We start from the raw sequence: 26,773 nt of genomic DNA, 5'->3' as shown, positions 1-26,773 counted from the left end.
GTGTCTTCCTATGGTTTAAATACCTAGATGTCTCTTACTGGTTTGACTTGATATAAATCTCCACAGCAGATGACATCAACATTTCCAAAGTAATCTGAATTATTTCTTTTCAATGTTCTCATATGAAGGTCTATGAAATCCAAAGTACGTCTTCCTATTAATGAGATTTCATCAAAGACAACAAGTTGTAATTGTTCATAAAGATGGATTAGTATTAGTATGTCAAGCTTTTTCCCTTGAGAGGGAGGTTAAGTTTTTTGTTTGTAATGGTAAATGCAATGCTCAGTGTATAGTGAGCCCGTTTATGTTGTAAGATAGCATTAATACATCTAGTAGTTCATAATCTACACTTGAAATGGTTTGATTATAAAACCGGAGTAAGCCTTAGACTATAAGTAAGAGAAGGTATGTTTACCTATGCTAGCTCCACCAGTGAGAAATAAATGAATTTTTTTTTATAGATAAATTCTTTTGGGTATCATAATATCGTTAAATAGTTGTCTTTGTTTGATGAGATATTGGTAATGCATATGCCCATGGACGGTGTTTATGCTTAAGCCATTTGGCACTTATTGGCATTTTGGATTGCCATTGCAGTTGGCATTTTCTTTTGGGCCAGATTTGCTCATATGGATGCATAGTACATGCACATGAGTCAGCTGTATCTTTTGATGCTTTGAGCTATGAGTTTTGGTGATATTTCACTCTATTATGGCCTACACATTTGGGTGCACCTGGTATTTGGTGTGATTTCTCTTTTGCAGGCACTAGCATTTGGGATTTTGCTTCATTTGCATCATGGCATCATCTTCCATGTCTGAAAAGGAGTTTTTCAGCATTAAAAAGTTTGATGGGAAAAACTTTTCTTTGTGGAAAGAACAGATAAGGGATGTGCTTATTCAAAAGAAGCAGATAAATCCCTTGCAAGGGATTGCAGCTAAGCCTGCAGCTATGTCCACAGATGAATGGAATGAGTTGGATGCATTGGCAAAGTCTACCATTAGACTTCATCTTGGGAAGATAGTTTATTTCATAGTAGTCAGTGAAAAGACTACAGAAGCTTTATGGAAAAAGCTGTGTGCTACATATGAGAAAGAGACTGCCTCAAACAAAGTCTATCTCATGAAGAGATTGTTTGAGTTGCACACGAAGGAGGGAGTATCCATAGCTTTGCACTTGAATGAATTTAATATCATTTTCAGTCAGCTTCAAGCTCAAAAGCTGAATTTCGATGTGGAAATTAGGGCAATATTTCTCTTATGCTCATTACCATCCTCATCGGATACTTTTTGTACTACTATCAGTAACTCTGCACCTGGTGGAGTATTGAACTTTGATGATGTGGTTGGTAGCTTGTTGGCCGAGGAGATTAGATGAAAGTCAATGGAAGGCAACAAGTAGGATGCAGCCTTAAATGTGCAAAGGGGCAGATCACAGTTCGAGGGGAAGTCCCAAGAAAGAGGGAAGTCTCGTAGCAAAATCCAGGGCACGGAACATTGAGTGTTACCACTGTGGCAAGAAGGGCCATATGAAAAAGGATTGCTACAAGCTGAAAAGAGAGTAAAAGGATAAGAAAAAGAATGCAAATTGGGGTGCAAATCAAAAGGAAGAGAGTCCAAGGGAGGACAAAGGAAAAGTGAAGATCAAGGAGATCAATGCAATCACACATGATAGTGACAATGACATTGTCTTCATGTCTAGTTTATCTGCAGAGTTACCACTTCAGATGATGAATTAAGTGCATCATGAAGTACATGAAGCGTACCAAGGAGATGTGCATCTCCTTTGGTAGAGGAGACATGCGTGTACTTGGGTACACAGATTCAGATTATGCAGGGCATGTGGATAGTAGGAGATCCAACTTTGGTTATGTGTTCACCTTTGCAGATGGTGCAGTGTCGTGGATGTCTCATGCATAGAAGTGTGTTGCTTTGTCTACCACAAAGGCTGAGTATGTTGCAGCCATAGAGGGTCACAAGGAGGCTATATGGCTTGATCGGCTAGTGGGAGATTTGGGGATTCATACAGGTGTACCGACATTGCATAGTGATTCCATGAGTGCTATTCAGCTAGCACGAAATCCGGTCTTTCAAGCAAATAACAAACACATTGAGGTCAGGTACCATTGCATCAGGGAGGTACTTGAGGACAAGTGCATAGAGCTTGTCAAGGTTCATATAGATGATAACCCTATAGATATGCTGACGAAGAGTCTACCTAGTTAGCGGTTTGAGTATTGTCATGTATTGATGGGCATAGGATAGTATGCTCAGTGGTTCTTCTCCCTTAAAGCCACATTGTCCTTTAAGTGGGAGGTTGTGGGGGTTAAAGGTCACTGTGCCTTTACCCCGGTTATGTACAATACTCAAATACATATATAAATGAATGAAAAAGAAGATTAGGGTGTTTTGCACCCACCAAAACTTGTGTGGCTCTTTGTTTCTTTGTCTCCCTCTTTTGTTCTTGCTTCTGTTGAGAGCACTCTCATGGACATCTCATAGACTTCTTAGGTTTCATTATGACCACGTTAGGGTAGATCTATCCATTTGCATCTCATCATAAACTTTCTTCTTAGATTTCATTATGACCACGTTAGGAGTAGATCTATCCATAATGGGAAACTGTGATGTTGGAAATCTTCTAGCAATTCTTTGGGCCAAACACGGACACTATCATGGGGCAAGATCATAGCTAGATTATAGCCTCAATGGAAAGGGCATGTAATGTTGCACGTAGGCCCAATTACATAGCCCTAGTTGTGGGAAAATGTGCTAGGGTAAATCCCATTGGATAAGGTAGAGGGAAGGAGATTTAAGCCTAGGCCTAAACTCATTAACTAGCAAACTAGGCCGGTTGGCCAAAACTCTAGACCCCAATGGACTCAAGGTTAGGGATGATGAGCTAGATTGGACCAACCCTATATAAGGCTTGGGGGACAAGAGACCATTCACTCCAAGTCACTGCAAGCTACCAAAAATGTGTTAGAAGTGCATGCCAGGGTATTAAAAAAAGACATCAGCAACAATTCTAGAATCCATTCTAGCCTTGAGAAGCTCATCTACACATTAGAAAAGGTGGATAGAGGCATATCAGGTTGCAACAATGGCACCAGGAAAGCTAGTAGCCCTTAGCCATTGTGTATAGCTCAACTAATGAGTAGCATATCACATAGGGTAGATAGGGTGCTAATAGAGAGAGCTTTAAAGCTCCTCCCCAAGCCACTGAAGACCCCTATTGAGAAGCATACCGTAGAAGGAGTGAGCGACAATTGGACTGACAATGTGTGTCCTTAATTGAAAGCACGAGTGGAAAGCAATTGAGTGGTTTGTGATTTTGTTTCTACTTTTGGGTCCTATCTTTGGACATCCTTATTCAGCTATTTGTTGCCATATATTGTTGTCTATTCTAGATTTGAGTGTGTATACATTTACATGTATGTGTGCGCATCCCAAAGTAGTTCTAGAGTCTCAATTGACATCTCATGGACAATTCATTGTCCATGTATGTGTGCACATCCCAAGTAGGATCTAGAGGTTTCAAGTGTGATCTCTTCATTGTCTATTGATTATTATGATACAGTGCAAAAAAACATGATGGGGGCATGATGTGATGTAGTGGTACATGATTAGACTTTCCAACATGATATCACAGGCTCTTCACGATTCAAACATGTAAGATCTAAGAAAGGTGATTAAGATCCAAGGACCCATAGGCCAACACGGGGGGGTTTTGGGAAACAGTGGTAGAGAAACTACCCAATCTAGACGAGTAGAACTACCTAGTCAGGAAGGTGAAGATAAAGAGCCGAGGGGCTAGGAAGATTTGGAAGGTGGCCACATGGACGAAGAGTGGAAACCCATGATCAAATGGATACTACAACTAAGATGGTGACACTAGTTAACACAAAACAAGTGGAAGTGTGAGAGGAGAAGGATGAGAAGGTGTTATATCTTATCAGAGGGGGTGTAAACCATACTAAAGACTTGAATGATACCAACAAAACTTGCCAGATCCTTATGCCTCATATTTTTTTTTAACAATGAAGATGATCTGGTAAGTGAGTATTTGATTAAGGTCTAGGTTGTCAGAGTTCGACTATGGGTCAAAAGGTCGACACAAATTATTAGCATTATTAGTGTTGAATATGCTTCCCAAGGGCAGGGGTTTGATGACACTAGCCATTGGGGAGCGATGCAAGCCACTCACTTTTGAGGAATTGGGAACATGTTCATTCATGCAAGAGGAAGACATGGAGGAGAAGTACGAGGACAACAAGAGGACAAGGCCTTTCTTTCTTCGAGAAAGGAAAGGTGAGGGTAAACTCGGACAAGGCAAGCCTAAGAAAAATGGAGCGCATTCTTTGAGAAGTGGGCTTAGGCTCACAACAGCTCATTGAGAGGGGGTATTAGAAAATAAGGGTCAACTCCCTAGTTGAAAGCCCTCGAATCAAAAGAATAAGGGGAGTGAAAAATATAGATGTGTAGGGGATGCGAAGTTGGGTGAAGAGGCTACCATGTTGATAGCACATAGGCTTCTACATGCACAGTCATACATTTCCTTCTTAGGTTTCATTATGTTCCATCCCTTAAGGAAGTTCCATCCTACAATGGATAGCCATGGTGTTGACCTTGACCACACATGGGCACTATCATGGGGTAGGATTGTAGCCAGAGGCTAGCCTCAGGCAGGGTGTGTAAACTTGCATGTAGGCTTACATCTGGGTAGACATATAGCCCTGTTTATGTGCATATGTGATGGAAAAGCTCAACTAGATAAGCCAAAGGGAAGGGGATTTTATAGGCTGGGCCTACAATCACCAACTAGGTTGGTTGGCCAAACCCTAGATCTAGGTCGACTGAGAGCCGAGGCAAGGATGACCATTTTCTGAGTGAAATCTTCAGAGCATCCGAGTAAAGGGGGAAAAAAAGCTTCCAACTATGTAAAAGTATGGCAAAAATGGATCGGAAGAAAACATAGTTTCACTTAGAAATATGCAAAGTATTATAAGAATGCCTATTTCATACACAAATCTTCACATGAATCTTTGGGGATGGTGAATTACATAATGGGATGGCTTTTGAAGAAACCCCACATGTAGAGTAGATTAATCTCTAAAAATTCCCTTATGATCCTTCTTACAACATCTACTTAATAGGGGGGTCACATTGAAAACTCTCTCTCAACCTATTTTATGAAAGGGTTTCTCCAAAGAAGCCTCATTGAAGCCAGCCATCCAAGGTAGTTTTGCCAGTGAAACCTCTTTGAAGTAGGTCTCCCTAAGGAGTTTCGTTGGGGAAACTACCTTAGACAACACTTTAAAAGTGACATAACTTTCGCATCCAATGTCCAAATATAACCATTCAACCACTCAAATTGACCAAAAAATGCCATTTGAGCACATCTAGGGGGTTATATTTTATACTATCTTAAATATTGCATATATTATGTGAGAGAAGATACATAAGCCCAAGGGTTAATACTTATTTATATTAATTTTAACTTCTTTAGAACATATCCATAAATTTCTTGTTATTTATGCTATAAAAACACTAGAAAGCTCTTGTCATATTGACATAAATGTGTTTAATAAGTAATTATATATGTATAATATTATTACATTGAGAGTGAGTGTGAGGGATGTTTCTTAAAGAATTTATTTTTCAACATTCTTTTTAGGTAATAAAATGGGTACAAAGGATGTCCATGAACAAGAAAATTTATGTTATGTGAAAGTGAATGAGTGACTATTTTGTATATATTTATGATAAAGCGATCTAGTTCTTATGAAAATAAAAGTGTAAAAACCATGTATCCTAAAGAAATACCATTTTTCAAATCTCTTGAAAAACATGCTCGGATAAAACTGCTCATAGGTTTCTACTTGTACAAATGACACACCCGAGCCAAGGCCAATCTATCAAATTGGAGGCGGCCTCATTAGGGGGCAAGAGACGATTAAGTCCAACCCACTATAGGTTGTCAAACAAGTCCTCATAAAGTGCATGCGAGTAGTAGAGAGAGCATTGAAGTCCAACAGCAAGAGCAAGAATCCAAGATCTCTTCGAACCACTATGAGTACACCTGTGCACTAGAGAAGGCGGAGATAGAAGTTCTAATAGGGTGTAATAAAGGCAACCCTTAGCCATTGTGAGCAGCAACACAAGTGAGGAGTTCAAAGAGAGTTTTAGAGCTCCTCCCCAATTTTTTAAATCAAATTACTTTTGGTTCCTATCTTAGGACATTCTTATATAGTTATTCGCTACCATATCTTGTTGTCAAATCCAGATTTTGTGGTTTACATTTGCATTGTGTACACATCCCTAGTAGCATTTATAGTTATGAAGTGTCATTTTCCTTTACATGTTCTAACATGGTTCCAAAAGCCATGATCTTAGGTAGAAGTAAATGATAAGCTTTTCCAACAAGTGATTATGCCATGAGATTTGTCACATTCTGATCGTGGAGTATTGTTATAAGTCCTCTAGCATTTTCTCAATCCTTTTATTAAGAGTAGAATACCTTTCCTTTTATGTTTTAATGTTTCTTTCCTATATATATATTTGCAATGTATACATCTCTCAAATTATTTATCAACCGCTTGTAGCATCTCATGTTCCATTCACGTGGCAACGTCCTCTTAGCTTGTGAATGAAAGAGCTTGTACACCTCACATACATTATTATCTTCCTCTAGCATAGGTGACCCATGACTACAAAAAACCCTATAGATTGCTCCTATATAATTTGAGAACAAAGTTGATGCCTTAAAACCAAATAATCCAACATTACACCATGTGCCTACTATCTGATTTTCACACTTTATTACATTGAAACATTATCCATTTTTTAGCGCTAAAAAAAACAAAAGGGGCTATACACGTGCATGCACGTGTGCATACATATTAATTTATTCGTGTATTTATACTTATAATTATATTTATAGCATCCTTCTATATAAGACATATCGAAACCCTTCCAAGAAGGGAAGATGGTTCAATTTCAACCTCATGACATTCACCCACAACTACAACTAAAATCAACCCCCCCCCCCCCCCCGAGACTAGCTCTTATGGCATTCCCATATAAACCTTTGATCATAGTTTAGACAAATGCTCTCAAACATAGATATCCATACACACACCATGGGCATTCATTTTCACTTTGAAGGTGAAGGCAAACTTGACCATGCAAAAGGAGGCTACTAATAGATAGCACTAAAGGAGAAGGCTAATACAACTTCATATGAGGACAAGTATTTCATTTTAGTCTCTCCCCAAACATGCATTTGTTGATAGGGCAAAGAACTATAAATTTGCTTAGAAAATATAGCTAATAGGGCAATCAACTCGCAAAGTCTTTTTCTAAACAAACTTATTTTCCAAATGTACCTTATCTTCCATGAGGATATATTTGGATAGTTACATCTCATTGCAAAGGACTTAGCTCTACTAAAAAGGCCATACTTGTTCAATGTCTACTATCTCGCTACTAGCATATCACCAAACTATTTTGCTTATCATCCGTATTAACCTTGTTTCCCATCTATTATTCTTTGTTACATTTTCACCTCCAAATATGCCCAAACACATCTGACAAAACAAACACTCCCATGCAGTTTTCACCCAATAATTGAGCACAGCTAACCTAGGCATGTCAACACATGTACTTCTCACCCATACAATCACTTATTTCTTCAAACAACAATCGTGTTTGACACTTTATGTACGATTTGTGACACAAAAATATTAAACTATATATTAACTACAAGCTCTATTTTTAACTTGTGATAAAATGTAATATTGAGTGGATTTGGGATGCAAATGTTACAATTGTATTGCCATGTTACAACAACTACATACAGATGCTAAGACTTTTGGGAAGAGTAAGCACCCTACTCATTGACAACCATTGTCCTCGTCCTCAAGGCATTGACCAAAACTTCCATTCTTGAGCCATGGCTACCCTTAATAAGAACAGTGTCCCCTGCTTCCAATGTTCTCACCACCTGTGAAGCAAGCAGCTTTGCATCTGCACATGCAACAACATGACCACTATATGCATCCACTCGATTTAAAGTTTGAAAAGCTTCTTCAAATATTACACCGGCCAGGCCTACAAATTCAATTTTCAAATCATTACAAAGTAAGAGCGTCTCAACATGGGCCTTCATCGACATTGCACCTAGTTCCAACATATCTCCTAGAAGAGCCACACGCTTGCCCTTACAATCCAATGAGTGTAGCAATCGCAAGGCTGCAGCCATGCTCATTGGATTCGCATTGTAAGCATCATTTATGAGAACAATTCCACATGACAAAAGTTCAAGCCTGGACCTCATTCCGACAGGGGAATATTTTGACAGAGATGAAGATGCCAAAGCCAAGGGTACCCCTAGAGCTGTTGCTACAGCAGCTGCTGCACATGCATTAATTGCAAGATGTACACCAGGGCTGGCAATTTCAAACTCCACCTTGTAGAAAGCATTTGGGCCGTTGTTTCTCAAACTAATCTTATCTTTCAAGGCACGTATGTCTTCCGCTTTCTGTGAAAACCAATTATCAGAATCATCCAGAAAGGAACCATCAGAAAAGCGCCTCCAATATGCATTGTGCTCAAGCACCACAGAAACTGCTCGCCCGCCTCTTTTACACTCTGCAGCCACCAGCTTCATTTGACTATCATGCCTGCCTCCAAAAGTAACCTAAAGATCCACAAACATGCACCCCTGAAAACAATTATACAAGAAAACCTACAAGCAAGAGAAAAGGGATGAAAGACGAGCCAAGGTAAGTGCCTCTTTTCAGGCACTTCCCTGGTGCAAAAGCCAAGACTCTTTAAGGTTCCCTCCAAAACGATTTTTTTTAAAATGATTTCAAAAGCATGCATTGTGAGAAACAGCCAAATTAAACGAGAAAGAGGGGTGGGGAATGCAAATCCCTAGGAAATACAATTTCCTTAGGAATATGTGTTTCAACCGGATGTATCTTCCCTTTTTTATTAGGATAGTTAAAACTTCAATTTCATTATACAATTTCATTAAATGTGTGCAGTTGTGCTTTCCCATCTGTGTGGATATATATTAAAGAGAGATCTACACAGTGCAGAGTTCTTCCACCATTGAAGCTCAAGACACAGTGTTGTCACATTGTTGACACCCTTCAACATGTGGTCATGGCACATGCTCATCTCATTACCTGTTTCTGAGTTAATGGTTCACCAACTCCATGGTAGCTGCACACAAAATCATATCTGCTGGTGACATGTAAGTAGAAAACAAAAGAGAAAGACTTGCCTGGGAAAACAGTTCACTCTACTAAGCACGTAAATACCAATTCAAACTCACAAATAACTCAGACTAAACAATGTCCAGAACTGTAGATTTATTGCAGCACCAAAATGGTGAACCTGTGAACAAGGATCCAATGCAAGGGTCCAACAGACTTAAGGAACAGATGGCTGCACCAGAATTCTGCTCCACGTGCCTGTAGGAGAGGCTTAGGTAGGTAGGATAGGCAGGAATACAATCGCAGGAGAGGCTGAGGGGGAGACTACTCAGTGTAGAACTAACTGGAGGAGGGGATTAATATAGGCATGGACACTGTCCAGCCCCTGAACTGGCCGATTTGGCAGTCTGTGCGGAGGACAATCAGCCACCCAGCCTGGTGGCTGGCTGACTGGAACAGACCAGGTCTGTTGGACCTGGCTGCTCCCTTACCTGGCCTATAAAGGCCTCTCTGCTGGGCCTTTGTTGCACAGATCTGGGACTGCTCCTGGCAGCCCAGAGGAGCTCCTAATGCTGCCAAACTCTGCAGCAGACTGCCACCGCTGCAGACAGCAGGGTCTTTAACCTAACACGAAAAGGATCTCTTCCCTTCCTGATCCTTCCCAGAACATAGGGCATAATAACACCTACAACAAAAACCACGGGCAGTGCTAATGTCCCTGTAAATATGCTGCCCTCTTTCAACACGCCCTCTCAATGCCTGGCTGTGGGCCTATAGCCACACACTGAAGAAGATATTCCAGCTACTCCTGAGACAATGCCTTCGTCAGGAGATCAGCTAAATTCTCCTTTGTCAAACACTGAGCAAGCTCCACCACCTGATCTTCAATCACCTTACAGACAAAATAACAGTCCACCTTGATGTGATTTGTGTGATCCTGGAACACTGGATTGTTTGCAATAGCAATGCGACTCTCGCTGTCACACTGGATTACTGCAGGATCATCCTATGTGTCCTACATCTGATAACAGCTGTCTGGGCATGCCAATCTCACAGTGCGGTATTCTACTTCTGTCAATGAGAGTGCCACCATCTGATGTTTCTTACTTGACCAGAGAATGAGTCCCAATCCAAGCAAGAAGCAAATATAATCGCTTACAAGATCTTAGCCTTGAGCCTGCAGTTGTGGCCTCACCTCGCTGACATCATCCATGACACAAACAAGTTTTGTGCACGACATAGTATCTTGGACAACATCTTGGATTGGGCTGGGGACGAGTCTCAGCCTATCGCAATCTCTCTTGCATTCCAAGAAGGCCTATACAAGGTGGAGTCGTCTTTCTTGTGGGCACCATGCAGAGCTCGGGTGCTTCACACAGAGGGATTCAAGGGGTCTCGGCCTTGTTTGCAGGAAGTGTCGGCCAGATGCTTATCAAGTCACACGGGGGAGGCGTTCGCACTTTCTCGCTCAAAACGGCAGGGCTGCCGTCTAGCTCCTTTCCTCTCTCTTTGTAGCAGAGGCACTAGACTATTTCTACCATCCCAAGACGCAGGTCTCACTGGGACGTGGCTCTCGGCTATTTTCTGCCATTCCAAGGAGCGGACCTCACTAGGATGTGGCTCTCGATCCCTTAGGAGGAAGAGCTACTAGAATCAGAGTTTGCAGATGACACGGCAATCTTTATGGAGGGCACAAAAGAGAGCCTAGAGGGAGTCCACAAAGCTCTAGAGAGAGATTTTTTGGCCTTCAATGCTAGGATCAACTGGACCGAATCAGGAGCCTTCCTCACAATGGCTGAGAGGTTCAGGAGATCTTGGATTGGAGGGCCGCATTGGACTCCCGTTGGATCCCACTAAGGCAGACAGCCAGATACTTGGGCTGCCAAGTGGGCATTGACATCTCAACAAAACAGCAGATTGCCCCCTCGCTTGAGAGTGTGTGGCACAAGATTTTGAATTGGAGCTCAACTAAACTCTCCCTTATAGGAAGGGCCCTCGTGGCCAACAAGATCCCTCTAGCTACAGAATGGTATATAGCCTCTTTGTAGGGATGCATGGGACAGCTTAGGCGCCTTGTGGGATCGGATGGCACGAGAGACACTAGAGCCGGGGTCAATTGGCAGATGGTGATTCTGGCCCATACAGAGGAAGGACTTGGCATCATTGAGCTGGAGATGCAAAGTAGAAGCTCGGAGCACCGAAGCTCTTGCTTTAGCGAGGTCTTCTCAGAAACACACCCCACACTGGAGGTCAATGGTAGCAGTCCCACAGGTCGATCTTTTTAGAGGCTCCCCTCATAGGGAAGGGCTCCCCCCCTCACGAGGAGTCTTCGCAGAGTTTGGCAGTGATTGTCCGGAGGTCTCATACTGGCCAGCCAGTCCCCCGGTGCCATGAGGAGTTAGAGTGACAACTCCTCTTGTGGCATTCAGAGGTTCGAGATCAGGAGGGTCTCGTGCTGGGGCTACGGACATTGGCAAAGTGGGATAGTGTCCCACCCAACTCTTTTGAGACATAGAGCCACCTCCCCCCGAGGTAGAGGCACGAATACGAATGCTCTCTCACCTGAGGGGGGGCAAACACTCAGATGATGGAGATTGACGCTGCTATCCTCAAGCCTTGGTGGGAGAATTTGTACAAAGCCTCGACCCCCACTGGTATGGCCAGTTTTCTAGGGCCGAGGTGATCCCCAGGATCTAGCTCTTCCATAGATCCCTTTGATCCTTCCATTCTAGACAATACATAGTGGGGTTTGGAGACCTTCTCTAGCCCAAGACAATTGGAGACCCAAAGATGGATGGGGCCATAGATATGCTTGAGTAGTCGAGGATCGGGGCTGTGGGCGTTTGGGCAAGGACTGGACCATTGAACCAGTTCTAGTCTCGACAAGGCAAGAGGGGGGTGCTGTGGCGCTTCTAGTTATAAGAAGGCTGGCCTCTTTGAGAGGTGCAATGGGATCCGGGAGAGCAGTTTTGGCCTGCACAAGTAGGGCACTCAGAGAGGGTGGAGGAGGTGCCCTTCTTCTCACATACGATAAAACCAAACTGACCAGTGAAAGACAGCTATGGCTTCAATATCACCACTCTTAAACGACAGGATTTATACTCTCAAAAGCTCTCCCTCACTCCCTCTCTCTGGAGATGCACTAGGGCCCAGGACAATTCGTCGGGCTGGACCCCCCCGAAGGTCTTTATTCATCCAAGAAAATATGTTACAGAAGTTCAGCGTAGAGCTATCTCGTAAATCTCCCTCCTCCAAACGTGAATAATCTCTTCTTTTACAAGAGCTTCAAGCTCCATTCAAATTGGCAACATGCCACTTGTCTAAAATCTAGACTAAATCCTATTACAAGCCACTAAGGGCCATTCTGGAGTCTTCAAAGCTCTCGGTCACACGAACCGCCTCCTAAATGCTTGTCAGGCTCCCATTTCGCTTAGGAAAAATAATCCTTCCTAGTACCTGCAACAATTAATTAAAGCGCACCACCATGGTACCCATTAATTGTTAGCGCTTTGCATGCAAATAAATCACTGTCGACTAATCCTAGTCACGGTGGGCGTCCCCACTGAACACATGTGCACATCTAAACAAATATATATACAAATAAACATATATATATTCTCTGGTTGACCGGAGTCAACACTCTTGATTATAATTAAAGAGCTTTGACCAAAGGTCACGGCGCCTTAATTATAGCCAAGTCTCTCCAACCAAAGTTGGCACATCTTGGTTAATCAGGGTTAACCCTCTTGGCGCATGCCAAGTCTTGTTGACCGAAGTCAAACACTCTCTGACCGCAGTCAGGTTTACTTGACTGGAGTCAAGTATCTTTGACCGTAGTCAATCCTCTGACCATTAAAATAACTCTTTGACCATAATTAACACATATAAAACTCTTTAATTATGATCAAATAAATGGTCAACTGTACTTTGACTTAGGATATTTACATTGTAGTGACATCCCCTCGGCTTCTATTCAGTTGACCTCAACTGAAAAGCTTCTTTGTAAACATCCAAAAGTTGTGGATGATCGAATAACATGTCTTTGTCCATCCACTTGGCATCTAATGCCGTATAATTCTTGAATTTTACAAGATACCTGTAAAACTCCTTACCCTGAGGGCCTTTACGTACAATATGGTACACAATTTGCTCTGGCTGAAGGACTTCCTCCAGCTCAACAACTTCTGGTGGATCTTCTGATACTGGTTCTGTAGGCTCTGGTCCTTGAAATTTCTAATCCTCCAATGCTCTGGCAATGCTAATCTGTATGCAACCTCATTTATTCTTTCTGTAACCCTGAAAGGGCCATAGTATCTGGGAGATAACTTTGCATACACTTTCTGTTTGCCTTTAAACTTGCGGAGCCTAGCTTTTTCAAACCTCAAAAGTACCCAGTCCCCTTCCTTGAGATCTAGCTGTCTCCTATGTTTATCTGCAGCTCTTTTATGTTTCTCTTGAGACCTTTCAATTGCTGTCCGGACTTGGCTGTAAGCTATCTGGAGGTCTCTTACAAACTGATCAGCTGCAAATATTTCATCTTTGGTCCTCAATATAGGTGGCAAAATCACTTTCCCATATATGATTTCAAAAGGGGCTTTCCCTGTAGAGCTATGTACTGTATTATTGTAAGCAAACTCTACTAACGGTGGGTACTTTTCCCAGTCTGAACTTTGGTCACCCACGTAGCATTTCAGCATATCCAAAATTGTAGAATTTGCTACGTCACTTTGACCATCTGTCTGGGGATGGAAAGAAGAAGAAAAATTCAGATTCGTCCCCATGTTATCAAATAAAGCTCTCCAGAATAGACTGGTCATTCTGGGATCTCGATCACTAACAATGGACTTAGGCATACCATGATGTTTAAAAATTTGTGCCATGAACAGCTTAGCCATATGATCTGCCTTTATGGTTTTGCCAACCGGAATGAAATGAGCTTGCTTGCTGAATCTGTCTATGATAGTCCAAATTCCATCATTCCCTGACTTTGATCTCGGCAAATCAAAAATAAAGTCCATTGTAATACTTTCCCATGGTGCCTGAGGCACGGGAAGAGGCATAAGTAGGTGAGGCACGGGAAGAGGCATAAGTAGGCCAGGTGCCTTCCGTCTATCGTACTTCATTTTCTGACACGTAAGGCATTCAGTAACAAACTGATGTATATCTTTCCGCATTCCTGGCCAAAAGAAATACCTCTCTAGGGCTAGAGTTGTTGCTGTAATTCCTCTATGTCCAGCATGCATTCCCCCAAAATCTTTTTCCTCATCTCCTGGGTGATGCATAGGCAATCATCTTTCATTAAATACCCATCTTTCAGGGAATAGTGACTGGTGGATTGCCCTTCTTGCATTTGCTGTAAAATTTCACCAAAATCAGAATCATGAGCATATTGTTCCCTCATGCCTTCCAGGTCCTGATGATAAGCAATAGTTACATTATTGACCTGGGGTCTTCGGGACAAGGCATCTGCCACTCTGTTCCGAATTCCTGGAGTATGGACAATCTGAAAATGATACATTGACAGCATGTTTGCCCATTTCATATGCTTCTCAGAAAGCTTGGTCTGAGTCAAAAAGTATCTCAGACTTTGGTGATCTGTTTTGACAGTAAAATCTGCACCCAAAAGATAGTGTTTCCATGTATGGATGGCATGAATTACAGCCAATAACTCTTTCTCATAGATTCCTGAATATCTTTCCGCATCCCGAAGTCGCCTGCTTTCATAGGCTACTACATGACCATTCTGATGCAATGCAGCCCCAACACATTCTCCACAAGCATCGCAATCCACATCAAACGACTGATAAAGATCCGGAACTACCAGAATAGGCTCTGTAATCAACTTTTCCTTGAGTGTGTTGAATGCTTTCTTCTGTGATAATCCCCATGTGAAGGCTGCATTTTTCTTAGTGAGGTCATGTAATGGAGCTGCGATATCAGCAAAATGTCTGATAAACCTTCTGTAGTAAGAACACAAGCCTAAAAAGCTTCGAACTTCATGCACAGTTTTCAGCTCTGGCCATTCCTGAATGGCACGGATCTTCGCTGGATCCATTTGTATCCCATTCTTGGATATTATATGCCCCAGATAGTGGATTTCTTCCAGGAAGAATTCACTTTTCTTGCTGTTTGCATAGAGCTGATGATTTCTCAGCTCTTGAAACACTATAGCAAGATGTTCTCTGTGGTCTTCCTCTGTCTTAGAAAAAACTAAGATATCATCAAAGAAAGTACCCGTAAAATGCCTGTACTTCCGGAAGATACGATCCATCATTCTATTGAATGTGGCTGGAGCATTTGTCAACCCAAAAGGCATCACTAAGTATTCATACAACCCGAATGTAGTGCGGAATGCTGTCTTGTGCACATCCTGAGGTTGTATCCTCACTTGGTGATAGCCACTCTTTAAGTCTATCCTGCTGAAAACTGAAGCTCCATTTAACTGATCCAGGACATCATCAATACGCGGAATAGGGAATCTATTCTTGATGGTCATTTTGTTCAGTGCGCGATAGTCGACACACATACGGAATGAACCATCTTTCTTCTGTACTAATAGTACAGGGGAACAAAAAGGAGACGAGCTGGGCTGAATCAACCCTTTGGACAGCAAGTCCTGTACCTGAGCCATAATCTCCTCTCTCTGAGTCGCACTGACTCTATAAGGGGGTCTGTTTGGTGGCTCACTACCAGGCATTAACTCTATCTGATGATCTTCTGGTCTCTCTGGGGGTAACTCCCCTGGCAAAACATCAGAAAAACAATCTTTAAAGTTTACCAGAAACTGAAACTTATCTTTGTCTGCATCATTCATTTCAGCATGCATATCATTCTCTTTTTCTTTTACAAAAACCATGTACGCAGAAATTGCAGACTTTATTGCTTTACCGCATGAAACATCAGATACAATGGGGATAGTGTCCCCTTTATTCCTGGCAATTAAACGCTGATTTTTCCCCCTATGCACAAACTCCAGCACTCTTTCAAGAAGAGTCAACTTCACTGCCTTGCGGTGAAACCAAGGCATCCCCAAAACTACATCATAATGTTTCAGTGGAGAAATGAAGAAGTCTTCCTGATCCACATAACTCTGAACATGAAGACGGAGCTTCCCTATCAAGGGAGTAACTGGCACAGGATTCCCACAAAACATTTGATCGGCATCCAAAGCCCTGCCTAACTCTTCCGTCTTTATTCCCAACCTCAGGGCTAGATCCTCTGATATGAAATTATGAGTAGCCCCTGGATCAAATAAAATTAGCGCTTGCCGGTCTCTAACTTTGCCCCATGATAGCAGCAATTCTCGTTCTTCTGGGTTCAAAGCATGACCCAGTATATCAGGAATTCCCTCTGCCTCTTTTCCCTTCGATGTTGAAGGCTTTTCTGGGCACTGGGCAGCCACATGCCCCTCTTTACCGCACTTGAAGCATTTCCCATCTCTACGGAATTCCGCTATCTGTTCAGGGGTAAATAGAGATTTGCCCTTATAAGTCTTTGAAAACTGAGTACCCCTCGGCTTCTGAGGCTGAAACCCTTTCTTTTCAGCCTTGGGGTACTCTTTCTTTTCTGATTTTGTAAAATCAGTTTTCTTTTTATCAGCACGTCCTGCATGCAAGGATGGCACTGTAGATGGATCTTGTAGCGGCACAAGACTCGCTACTGAAGCTGAATGCATAAGATCTTGAATATTCTTTGCCCCCAAAGCATTCACTCCTGAATTCTTGGAGTGAGACCTGCTCTGTACTTCCTCATTTGGGTGCCTTTGGAGATCTTTTCGAACGGTGCAACCTGCAAATAAGCATCCCAGAACTTTTGGTTGTACCCATCCACTGTATCTCCTACATCCATGTGCAAGCTGTCCCAATCTTGAAGAACATGGTCTCTAAACTGTTTAGGCATGAACTGCGGGTAGAAGGCTTTCTTGAAGCCCTTCCACTTCCTTGGGGCTGACCCATCTGTGGTCAATGCACTCCACCATGCACTAGCCGTTGCTGTCAAGTGTAAACTGACCATTCTTAATTTGGAGGATTCTGAAAATTTTTCTGTATCGAATGCAGTATCAAAATGTCTGATAAACTGCAATGCTTTGTCTGTATGACCATACTGTCCATTGTAGGTCATAAACTTGACAGATTTTCCTCCCTCTTTAAATTCCTTGGTCGCTTTGGAAGACTTTCTCTTCCTAGACTTCTCGTGTTTCCTTCTTTTCCTGGATGATTTATCTGATAAGGAAGAAGAAGACACAGAGGTCGAACTCGAGGTAGACGATGATGGACTAGGAGATCGGTGATGATGCCTCGATCTCTTTTTACTATGGGACCGTCTCCTATGAGATCTATGAGATCTCTCTCTCTTGTACACGAGAGTGTGCCTCTGGCATTGGCACGTCATATACTGGATTAGGCATAGCTTCTGCTTGAAACAAATGCTGAGCCCTGGGATCCCTTTTGAGATTTTCCAACTCTTGTATACGAGTGCGTACCATCTGTTCAAATTCTTGTTGAGTTTGCGGCACATTTCTCTGTCGTGGATGTACATCCCTATCTTGTGAATCCCACTGGATAGGTGATTGATCCATATTCTGAGATCTGCAGATTTCTCACACAGTGCGGGTAACTGATGCACACTACTTTTGCTTTTCCAACAGAAAAAGTACCTCAACAAGAGGTGTTTTGCATTCACAATCTATGCCAGTACTGGCTGTCAGTTCAAGGCATATACCCACACAGTTGCCAAAGCATCAACAATTATATTGCCCTTTTCTGGCTGCTGCAGATGGCTTCAAAAGGCATCTGTTTTTCCCTCTTTTTACTGCTCAAAGGCATGCATACTCTTTTTCTGCAAATCTCTGATTCCTCTGTTTTTCTGCTGTTTTTCTGACAGTGAAAGTCTGACAAACAGATGAAAATTACTAGCAGAAACAATCTCTGCAACTGTCTTCTTTTTTTTTTTTTTTAAAGACAGTAACCAGATAGGTAACCGGCTGGATACTCTAACCAGACTGACTGGTTCTGGTCTGGTTAGTCTGCAGCTAGACTAACTGTACTGGTTACACCAACCAAACTGATCTGGTTAGTTTGCAACTGAACCAACTAGACTGGTCACAGTCTGGTTACAGTGACCAGACTAGACTGGATGGGTCAAGTAACTGGACCTCTAACCAGTCCACTAACCAAGGTTAGGTTGGATAAATCCAGGGTCTGCCACCTCAGCCACCTGTCTAGCTGGCACTCCAGGTCAGCTACCACATGTCCTGCCACGTCATCTGTTGGACTGGTTGCCACGTCATCTGACACGTGTCCATATGACACATCAGCAAATATCTGTGCACTGCCACGTCAGCGCCTGTGCCACGTTTACTACCATGTCATCTGCTGACCTGGCTAGACGCCACATCAACCCACTACACGTGTCTGCCACGTATCACCGCACGTGTCAGTGTATCTGTGCATAGAGCCACGCCCGCCGCACCTTGGTGACCGTCGATCTGAGCCTTCACGAAGATTTGTTGAAGGTCTTCGTCAACATCTCTGTCAGACAACAGAATAGCACACCGTGCGTTGCCTTCACAAGGTCTTCAAGGATCTCCACGAATTCCTTTGGGCATACCATCCAGCGACCTTCCTGATACTCCTTCGCCAATTAGGAGGCCAAGAATCACCAGAATCGCTCCCATCTGCGCTTACTCTCCGTCAGGGGCATCACGCAGCCGTCTGCTCATTAATTCATGGTCACGGAACCTTTTACATCGCCATTCACCAGCTGACACCCCCGCGCTTGCCAACCATTCAGTGCCCGCGTAAGAACGTCTCTTTGGGGTCATCAGCACAAGATTGCCTTCCCGATTTCCATTGTTCGTCCTTTTGCATTCACAAGACCCCTTCCTTTGCCGTTCACGATGGCTCATGGAATCTCTCCTTAGCTTCCTTTGGGAATTCCATCACGTAATTACCCAGCAAGACACGACGCTGCTTGGGCTCTTGCCTAAAAGAGAAGTTGCACTTCCGGTAGGCTACCACGACCATTTACATCCCACAATTGCGTCAGCTTAAGCCATAGCTAGTTAGGCCTTTCTGTACTCCATTCACTCACGCCAACTTTCGGGTCTCGAAAATGAAATACTGGATCACGCTACGCCAAAGATGTTTTCCCCGTATAGCTTACGCAATATGTTTAGCCAGACTTGCTGCCGTGTGCATAAACACTCGCATGCTCCTCTTTATTCCAACACTTTGAATCGTCAAAAACTTCAGTAAGTTTTTGAGCCTCGACTCTGATACCAATAAAACCAGACTGACCGGTGAAAGACAGCTATGGCTTCAATATCACCACTCTTAAACGACGGGATTTATACTCTCAAAAGCTCTCCCTCACTCCCTCTCTCTGGAGATGCACTAGGGCCCAGGACAATTCGTCGGGCTGGACCCCCCCGAAGGTCTTTATTCATCCAAGAAAATCTGTTACAAAAGTTCAGCGTAGAGCTATCTCGTAAATCTCCCTCCTCCAAAACGTGAATAATCTCTTCTTTTACAAAAGCTTCAAGCTCCATTCAAATTGGCAACATGCCACTTGTCTAAAATCTAGACTAAATCCTATTACAAGCCACTAAGGGCCATTCTGGAGTCTTCAAAGCTCTCGGTCACACGAACCGCCTCCTAGATGCTTGTCAGGCTCCCATTTCGCTTAGGAAAAATAATCCTTCCTAGTACCTGCAACAATTAATTAAAGCGCACCACCATGGTACCCATTAATTGTTAGCGCTTTGCATGCAAATAAATCACTGTCGACTAATCCTAGTCACGGTGGGCGTCCCCACTGAACACATGTGCACATCTAAACAAATATATATACAAATAAACATATATATATTCTCTGGTTGACCGGAGTCAACACTCTTGATTATAATTAAAGAGCTTTGACCAAAGGTCAAGGCGCCTTAATTATAGCCAAGTCTCTCCAACCAAAGTTGGCACATCTTGGTTAATCAGGGTTAACCCTCTTGGCGCATGCCAAGTCTTGTTGCCCGAAGTCAACACTCTCTGACCGCAGTCAGGTTTACTTGACCGGAGTCAAGTATCTTTGACCGTAGTCAATCCTTTGACCATTAAAATAACTCTTTGACCATAATTAACACATATAAAACTCTTTAATTATGATCAAATAAATGGTCAACTGTACTTTGACTTAGGATATTTACATTGTAGTGACATTCGTACATGCATTAGTTGTCACCTGCAGTTGGAGGTTGTAGTTTGGGCTCCCATGAGAGAGCATCACTAGGTCGAGCAGCAGGTTCCCCAAAAGGTTTTTTCCAGTTTGATCACGCTTCGCAAACCATTAAGATTTTGTACTTCTTTTGCATAGCAGCCCCTGGAGGTTTGCCCATTAGTCCATGGTTGGCAGCATAGATGGTAAATGCCTCTGCTACACAGATAGAGATATAGAGGCCATCCTACATTGTCTTTGGAGTGACCCTGCAGCACAAAGGATTCAGTTCTGATGGGGGCTCTCCAGATTGTTGCTAGGACACAGGATGCAACAAGCCTTCACTTGGGCGATGGCTGCCTAGAGGGGGCTGACGCCTTCTCCATTCATCCGGCCTCTCTAGCTTACAAGATCCGGGTCTACGGGTCTTCCGAATAGAGACAAAGGATGCAACCCCTCTTCCTGACAACACCCATGCCTTCACCAGTGCATGGCTTATGGGAGATGATGTCCAGCATCAATGCTTGGGACATCTAGGTTGCCTTGCAGACATCCCTAGTTGGCCATATGGCAAGACATCACGACACCCTACGCACCATTTGGAAGCGTGGGACATCAAGATCTCAAACAACCGCTGAGCATTTTTGGAAGGCTTGGCCTACAAGTGTCTCTTATGCATTCACGGAGCAAGGCATTCCCTGGATGTATAATCCTCCACCCTGGTTGCTAGCCCCTCTTTCAAAGTTCCCTAGGCAGTGAGCTGGGTTCTCTAAAAGCAAGATGGTTGGACAATCAATTCTTCTTGTAGCCGTTCTTCCTTTGATTAACAACCAACGGTTGACTGATTTGCACGGATGGTTTTTAAAGAAGTAGAAGCGATATCCTATAGTAGACTGTCGATTATCAACGTCTCCTCCCCGGTGTATCCTTCCAGCTCAGACCCTTGGGAGTAGAAGATTCCATAATCCTGAGTTCCCTTCAAATATTGGACAACTCTCAAATCTACAGACCAATGTGTCTAGTCTGGTGTGTGACAACCTGCTCAACACCCCCACTGCAAAAGATACGTCTAGGCATGTATTGGTGAGACAGAAAAGACATCCCACCAATTGATGATATCGTGTGCCATCCTGTTGGGTTTATCTCGGTCACCTCCTCACCTACGAGCCCCCAAAATGAGAAGGACATGGGGAGGCAGGCCATAAGCCTACGAGAAATGCCACATAGGCAGAAAGAGGGCTTCCACGGGGGCAAATCTGGGATGGTATGCAGGTCTGCCACATGGGCAAAATGCAAGCTGTCATGTGGGCAGCATAGACAGCAAGATAAGCCGTCAGAAGACTGTGACTAAGGCAGTAGCAGCCTGGAGCTGGGAAGACTCTGCAAGGACAGCCAACACGGGCTGTCAGGATGTAGTCAGAGGGCTGCAAGCAGACCTGCAGACCTGTTCAGCTAACAGGCACAAACTGGAGCAGTTAGACGGGTCAGGGCAGGCTGGAAATGTGCATGAAAAAGGTGCAGCATGGAGGCACGTTGCATCATTTAGGCAGACAAATGCTTGCAAGACTGGGTCGGGCCAGTCTGCAGACTGGCCCATGAGGAGGTAGGAGAAAATCTTGGAGTCAGCAGCTTGCTGCTAGATGGTGGCATATAGTCTGCACACCTTTTGTACAAGGTTTTGGTCCATCGTTGGGACAATATAAACCTATTTTTTCTACTCCGTTGAGCATCGTTCAATTAATGTCTGCATCTCTCTCTCTATTCACATGTACATATTACAGAAAGAAGTGTGATTTGAATCAGCACTGTGTGGTTTCTGGGCATACCCTTTCATTGTCTTCCACTGCAGGGAGCGCTAGGTGTAGCAAGCAACCTCCACCTCTGATTTTCTAACATGGTATCAGAGCACTAAGGAAGACTCACAAGTGCTGGAAGCTCGAGTAGGAGAACCTTTAAAAGGAGATCTTGGCTTGTAGAAATCGACTTCTACGTCTGAAGGACAAGTACCCAGATTCAGACAGGTGTAGTCCTCCTAAGCCTTTCATTTCCTCGCCATGGCTGCTAGACTGCCCATTCCAAGTTTTGGGGAATTCGGTAAGCTCGACAGAAGCAATTATCCTCTCTCACGAAGATCCGGAGCCACCTGGTGGTTCGAATGATCTGGGAGATAACGACAAGAGTGGAGCTATGGCCACAGGATATCAAAAATGTGGCTGGGGTAGTTGTGACACCAACTGATCCAGCTACAATCCGAAACTGGGTACTGTGAGATGCAGAGGCCCTCCCCATTACATAGGCACGACTGCGGACTCAATCATCCATCGCATTCAACAGGCGGACACAGCAGCTCCTCATCACTCAACCCCTCCCCCTTCCTCTCAATGCGCCGAATGCTAGCTCTAAATCTAACGCACTGCAAGCTGCCCCTGTGAAGGATGAGAAACCTATACGATTAATTCAAGTTCAGTCCAGCATAAACGCTGCTGCTAGCTGGATGTAGTTTCTGCTAGCCTCTACTATGTACCACAAGGCTGTGTAGCTTAAGCATAGATTTTGATCTGTTATAACCTTGGTTTCATCCTAAGGGGGCATTGCTCTCAACAGCCATCATCTTATAAATTCAATCACTTGGATACCTCGTTCTAATTTTTGTCAAGTAGGAAAAGGTAGTACAGACTGTCTGCACACCTTGGCGGAGTGGTGTGGCTGAGAGAGAAATTAGGACCATATTGGAAAGCTCATAGACAAGAATGTTTCTCAAACTTTTCGGCTCACGTAGTATATACAGTTGCGTAGAAAAATTAGGACCATATTGACATGTGAAAGAGCAATGCTCATAGACAAGAATGTTTCTAAAACCTTTTCGGGTCACGTAGTATATACAAGTTGTGTACTTACTTAAGTAGAAGCCCATCTAAGGCTGTAAGAAATGTCACATCTGGATAAGCATTTACACGGGTGACTGAGGTGCCTGATGTTAAAACAAAGAAGCTGCATGCAAAAGTCTATCAACTGCATGCTTGTTGGTAAAGCAGGACCAGAGCTCTGTACTTTTGGTCTCCCTCCCCCTCCTCTCTCTCTCTCTCTCTCTCTCTCTCTCTGTGGGGGGGGCGCAAAGGTGCCTAAGAGGGTCGAGTTGCACATACCCGCTTTACCCCCTCAGGAAGATCCATGCACATTACAAGAGGATCGTCAGCATTCATTACACACAGGTCCCCTTCTTTGGCCCCGACAAAAATCTCGGCTTTTGCCCTGGCAATGTCTTTCAAACTCCCGAAGTTTTCCAAATGCGCAGGTCCAACATTCAAAACCACCCTTACGGATGGCTGCGCTATATCTGCCAGCTCCAAAATCTCTCCCTCGCGACTCATGCCCAGCTCTAGGACGCAGGCGGCAGCAAAGGATGGTAATTTCAGAAGTGTCAACGGGACCCCTATATGATTGTTCAAATTGCCCTCAGTCTGATGAATATGGCCTAATGATTCAAGGGCAAGGGCGGTCATGACTCTGGCGGTAGTCTTTCCAGAGCTTCCAGTAATGCCCACGACAGGTCTTTTGTAACGGCTTCTCACTGAAGCCGCCAAGTGTTGCAGGGCCGTGAGTGTGCTACCTTGTACCTGAACAAAGCCCTTGGTCCAGCCGGCAGGGACCCAGTTAGCGATGACACCAGCGCAACCAAGGTCGGAAGCGTGCTGCAGGAAGAGATGGGCATCAAATCGGGGACCGGAGAGGGGGAGGAACCAATCACCGGGTTCCAAGGTGCGGGTGTCGGTGGAGATGCTGCCAGGGGGGCCGTGAGAGATGAGGAGACCACGGGAGGCGTGGGCGAGAAGGGGGGAATCCCACAGGACACCACGGGGGCCATCTTGCCAGAGGCAATGGGGAGCCACGGAAGGAGCAGCAGGGATGGTGAGGCGAGGGAGGGTGGGCGAGAAGCCATAGCCGGCCACAAGAGAGGAGCTCCTCTCCAACAAGACAGTCATCTGCTCTCTCAACTCACATTTAAAGAGAAAACTACAAGCACTGTCATTGGGATGTTAAAAGCTCTCTCTCTCTCTCTCTCTCTCTCTACATTTAGTGCACTCACTCTCTAACCTAGCCACTCTCCTCCCCACCCCGGTGACCTGACTAATCATCTCTTGCCTATTTCCCTTCCCTAACTTCATCCTTATTCCCTTATTATTTAACCTCCTTACTAACTAACCTCTTCTCTTTATTTTTTCTTTTACCTCTTCAATAACAATTCTCCCCTCTTTACTAACCCTTCTACCCTCTTTACTAACCCTTTCTTATTAATTTTTCTCTACGTCTTTTTTTTCTTCTACCTCTTTATTAACCCTTTATTAAGTTTTCCCTCTATGGCCCCCTTATTTCTACATCTCACTTCGTCTTAGAACTTAAATTCTTCTTAGATTCTCCTACTTCCATTTCTATTTTACTTATAATTTCATTAGTTTTTCTACTAGGCTTTACTATTACTTCTAACCACTTTTATCACTAATCTCATTATGTTCCCCATTATTCAACGTCCTTGTTAACCTCTTCTTTGTGTTTTTTCTTTTACCTCTTCACTAACCCTTTTCCCCTCTTTACTAACCCTTCTACCTCTTCACTCACCCTTCTACCCTCATTACTAACCCTTTCTTATTAAATTTTTTCCATGTCTTTTTTACTTGGCCAGCACTAGAGAGTTTCGTAGCATTCTGAAATCCTATGACACCATGTGGTGCATTCTAAGGCGTGAGATTATCATGTTTAAAAACAACCTTCCTTGTCTAAAATTAGTTTTCGTTCGATGCAACCAAGAGCAAGACACAACTAGGAGCGCGTAATTGGCCTTTGCATTTGCATATTATCGGGACTACGAGATCAATGAGGTTACGATTTCACCTTAAGATTCTAGGGCTTGCACATCAAGTTTGTAACCATTCTTACTTGTGTGCATACTTCTAGCGGTGGTGATATAGCAGAAGATGTCCTCACTGGGCTGGAGCGCATTGCATCTTTTAGCTGGCAAGCCACAAACTGGGTGGGTTATCATCCACATTGCTGACTTTCGCCTTTTCATGGCATCAAGTTCCACAACCATGCCGTGAACGACGATCATCTGCATGATCTAATGCCATTAGCTTGCTAGAAAATTTGCAACACGGTCTCATTGTTTGAATCGTCTATAGTACTGTGTGCATACCTCTCGCTCTCACATAGCCCATTCAATGGTTGCTCTCCTCCTTCCTTCAAGTCTGACGTTCCTTTGGGTGCAAAATGCTAAAACACTTGCGACTGGCTGCTTTGTGAGGTAACAGGGAGTCGTGGCTTCTTTGCATTGCTTTTCCAAGGTTTTGTGAGGGATCTTCTGACTTTGTCTGCTTGCATCTTCATTTCTGTTGAGTTCGTCTTGTTTCCAAGGTTGTGTAAGGATACTTCTAAGTTGGAGGATTCTCTTCATGCTGGCAGTTCTGCTACATCGTTTCTTTCTTGCTCTAGTTTCCATTTGCCATTACGCTTCGATTTCATTGCCAATACGTACCTTCATCTATGTACCAGAACATAACGCGCCCACAATGTAGCTTCAACTACTGGCTGCTATGTACCTTCATCCGTCTGGTATGCATCTCTTCATATGCACACATTCGAGTTGCAAACAATCTTCTTCAATAGTTAACAAAACATTGCTCACCACAAGTGACTTTCCCTGTGCACAAATTTTCACGTGGAAGGCATCGTCGTGCCTTGTTGATCTTCTCCCAACACTGACGTCTGGATTGTCTGATCAGATATCCACTTTAGAGTTCAGTAATGAAAGTTTCTTGTTGCTAGTTTTGCATTTGCAATTCGACATGGAGAACTAGCGCTCCATAAGCATGGAGAAGTTTTTGTGTGTAAAGTTTTGTGGCTTGCGTGCAAAATTCATTCTGAATTATTTGCCATCCATTTTCTCATACAAAGATTGGAGATGCTGTTGATAAGCTCCGAGACCAGATAGCATGTTAGTTGAACGATGAAGAGACACTTGTGAAGGCGGATTAGTGGAGCGATGAGGGAACATCAGATTATTTGAACGTAGATAGTTGAGCGATGAAGGGTCCCAACATATGGTTGTTGAACAATGATCGTGCCATACTTTTGCATCGATATGCTTCTGTACAAGCTCGCTTCTACAGATATAGTGTTGGGTGTGACTTGTCTTGCTTTTTTCTACCTAGCCCTCCTTGTCTAAAATTAGGGAAGGGTCCGAAAACAACACAGCTTGTCTAGAAAATTAGTTTCCCACCGTACTTGAGCTTTCCCAGCGTTGTACTCTTCCAGACAGGAAGAATGCTAGCCTTACGTAGTAGCCTTGGA

The 26,773-nt window shown here is 43.6% G+C and overlaps 1 protein-coding gene across 1 annotated transcript; it reads right to left on the bottom strand.

Annotated features, from left to right (window-relative positions):
* Positions 1 to 7,745: 7,745 nt before the first annotated feature.
* Positions 7,746 to 24,443, bottom strand: LOC147882891 (uncharacterized). The gene is made up of 2 exons (XM_087400587.1): positions 23,575 to 24,443; positions 7,746 to 8,700 (listed from the first exon to the last, which is right to left on the bottom strand). Exons 1-2 carry the CDS (start codon positions 24,409 to 24,411, stop codon positions 7,891 to 7,893), a joined length of 1,647 nt encoding a protein of 548 aa, XP_087256713.1. The 5' UTR covers positions 24,412 to 24,443; the 3' UTR covers positions 7,746 to 7,890.
* Between the last annotated feature and the right edge of the window lie 2,330 nt (positions 24,444 to 26,773).

The sequence above is a fragment of the Dipteris shenzhenensis genome, chromosome 29 (assembly GCF_047967505.1).
Source record: "Dipteris shenzhenensis isolate YYH24624 ecotype China chromosome 29, Dip_SZ_1.0, whole genome shotgun sequence".
NCBI classification, from domain to species: Eukaryota; Viridiplantae; Streptophyta; class Polypodiopsida; order Gleicheniales; family Dipteridaceae; genus Dipteris; species Dipteris shenzhenensis.
The sequence above is the reverse complement of the archived record's forward strand: the minus strand, read 5'-3'. Positions and strand labels throughout refer to the sequence as shown.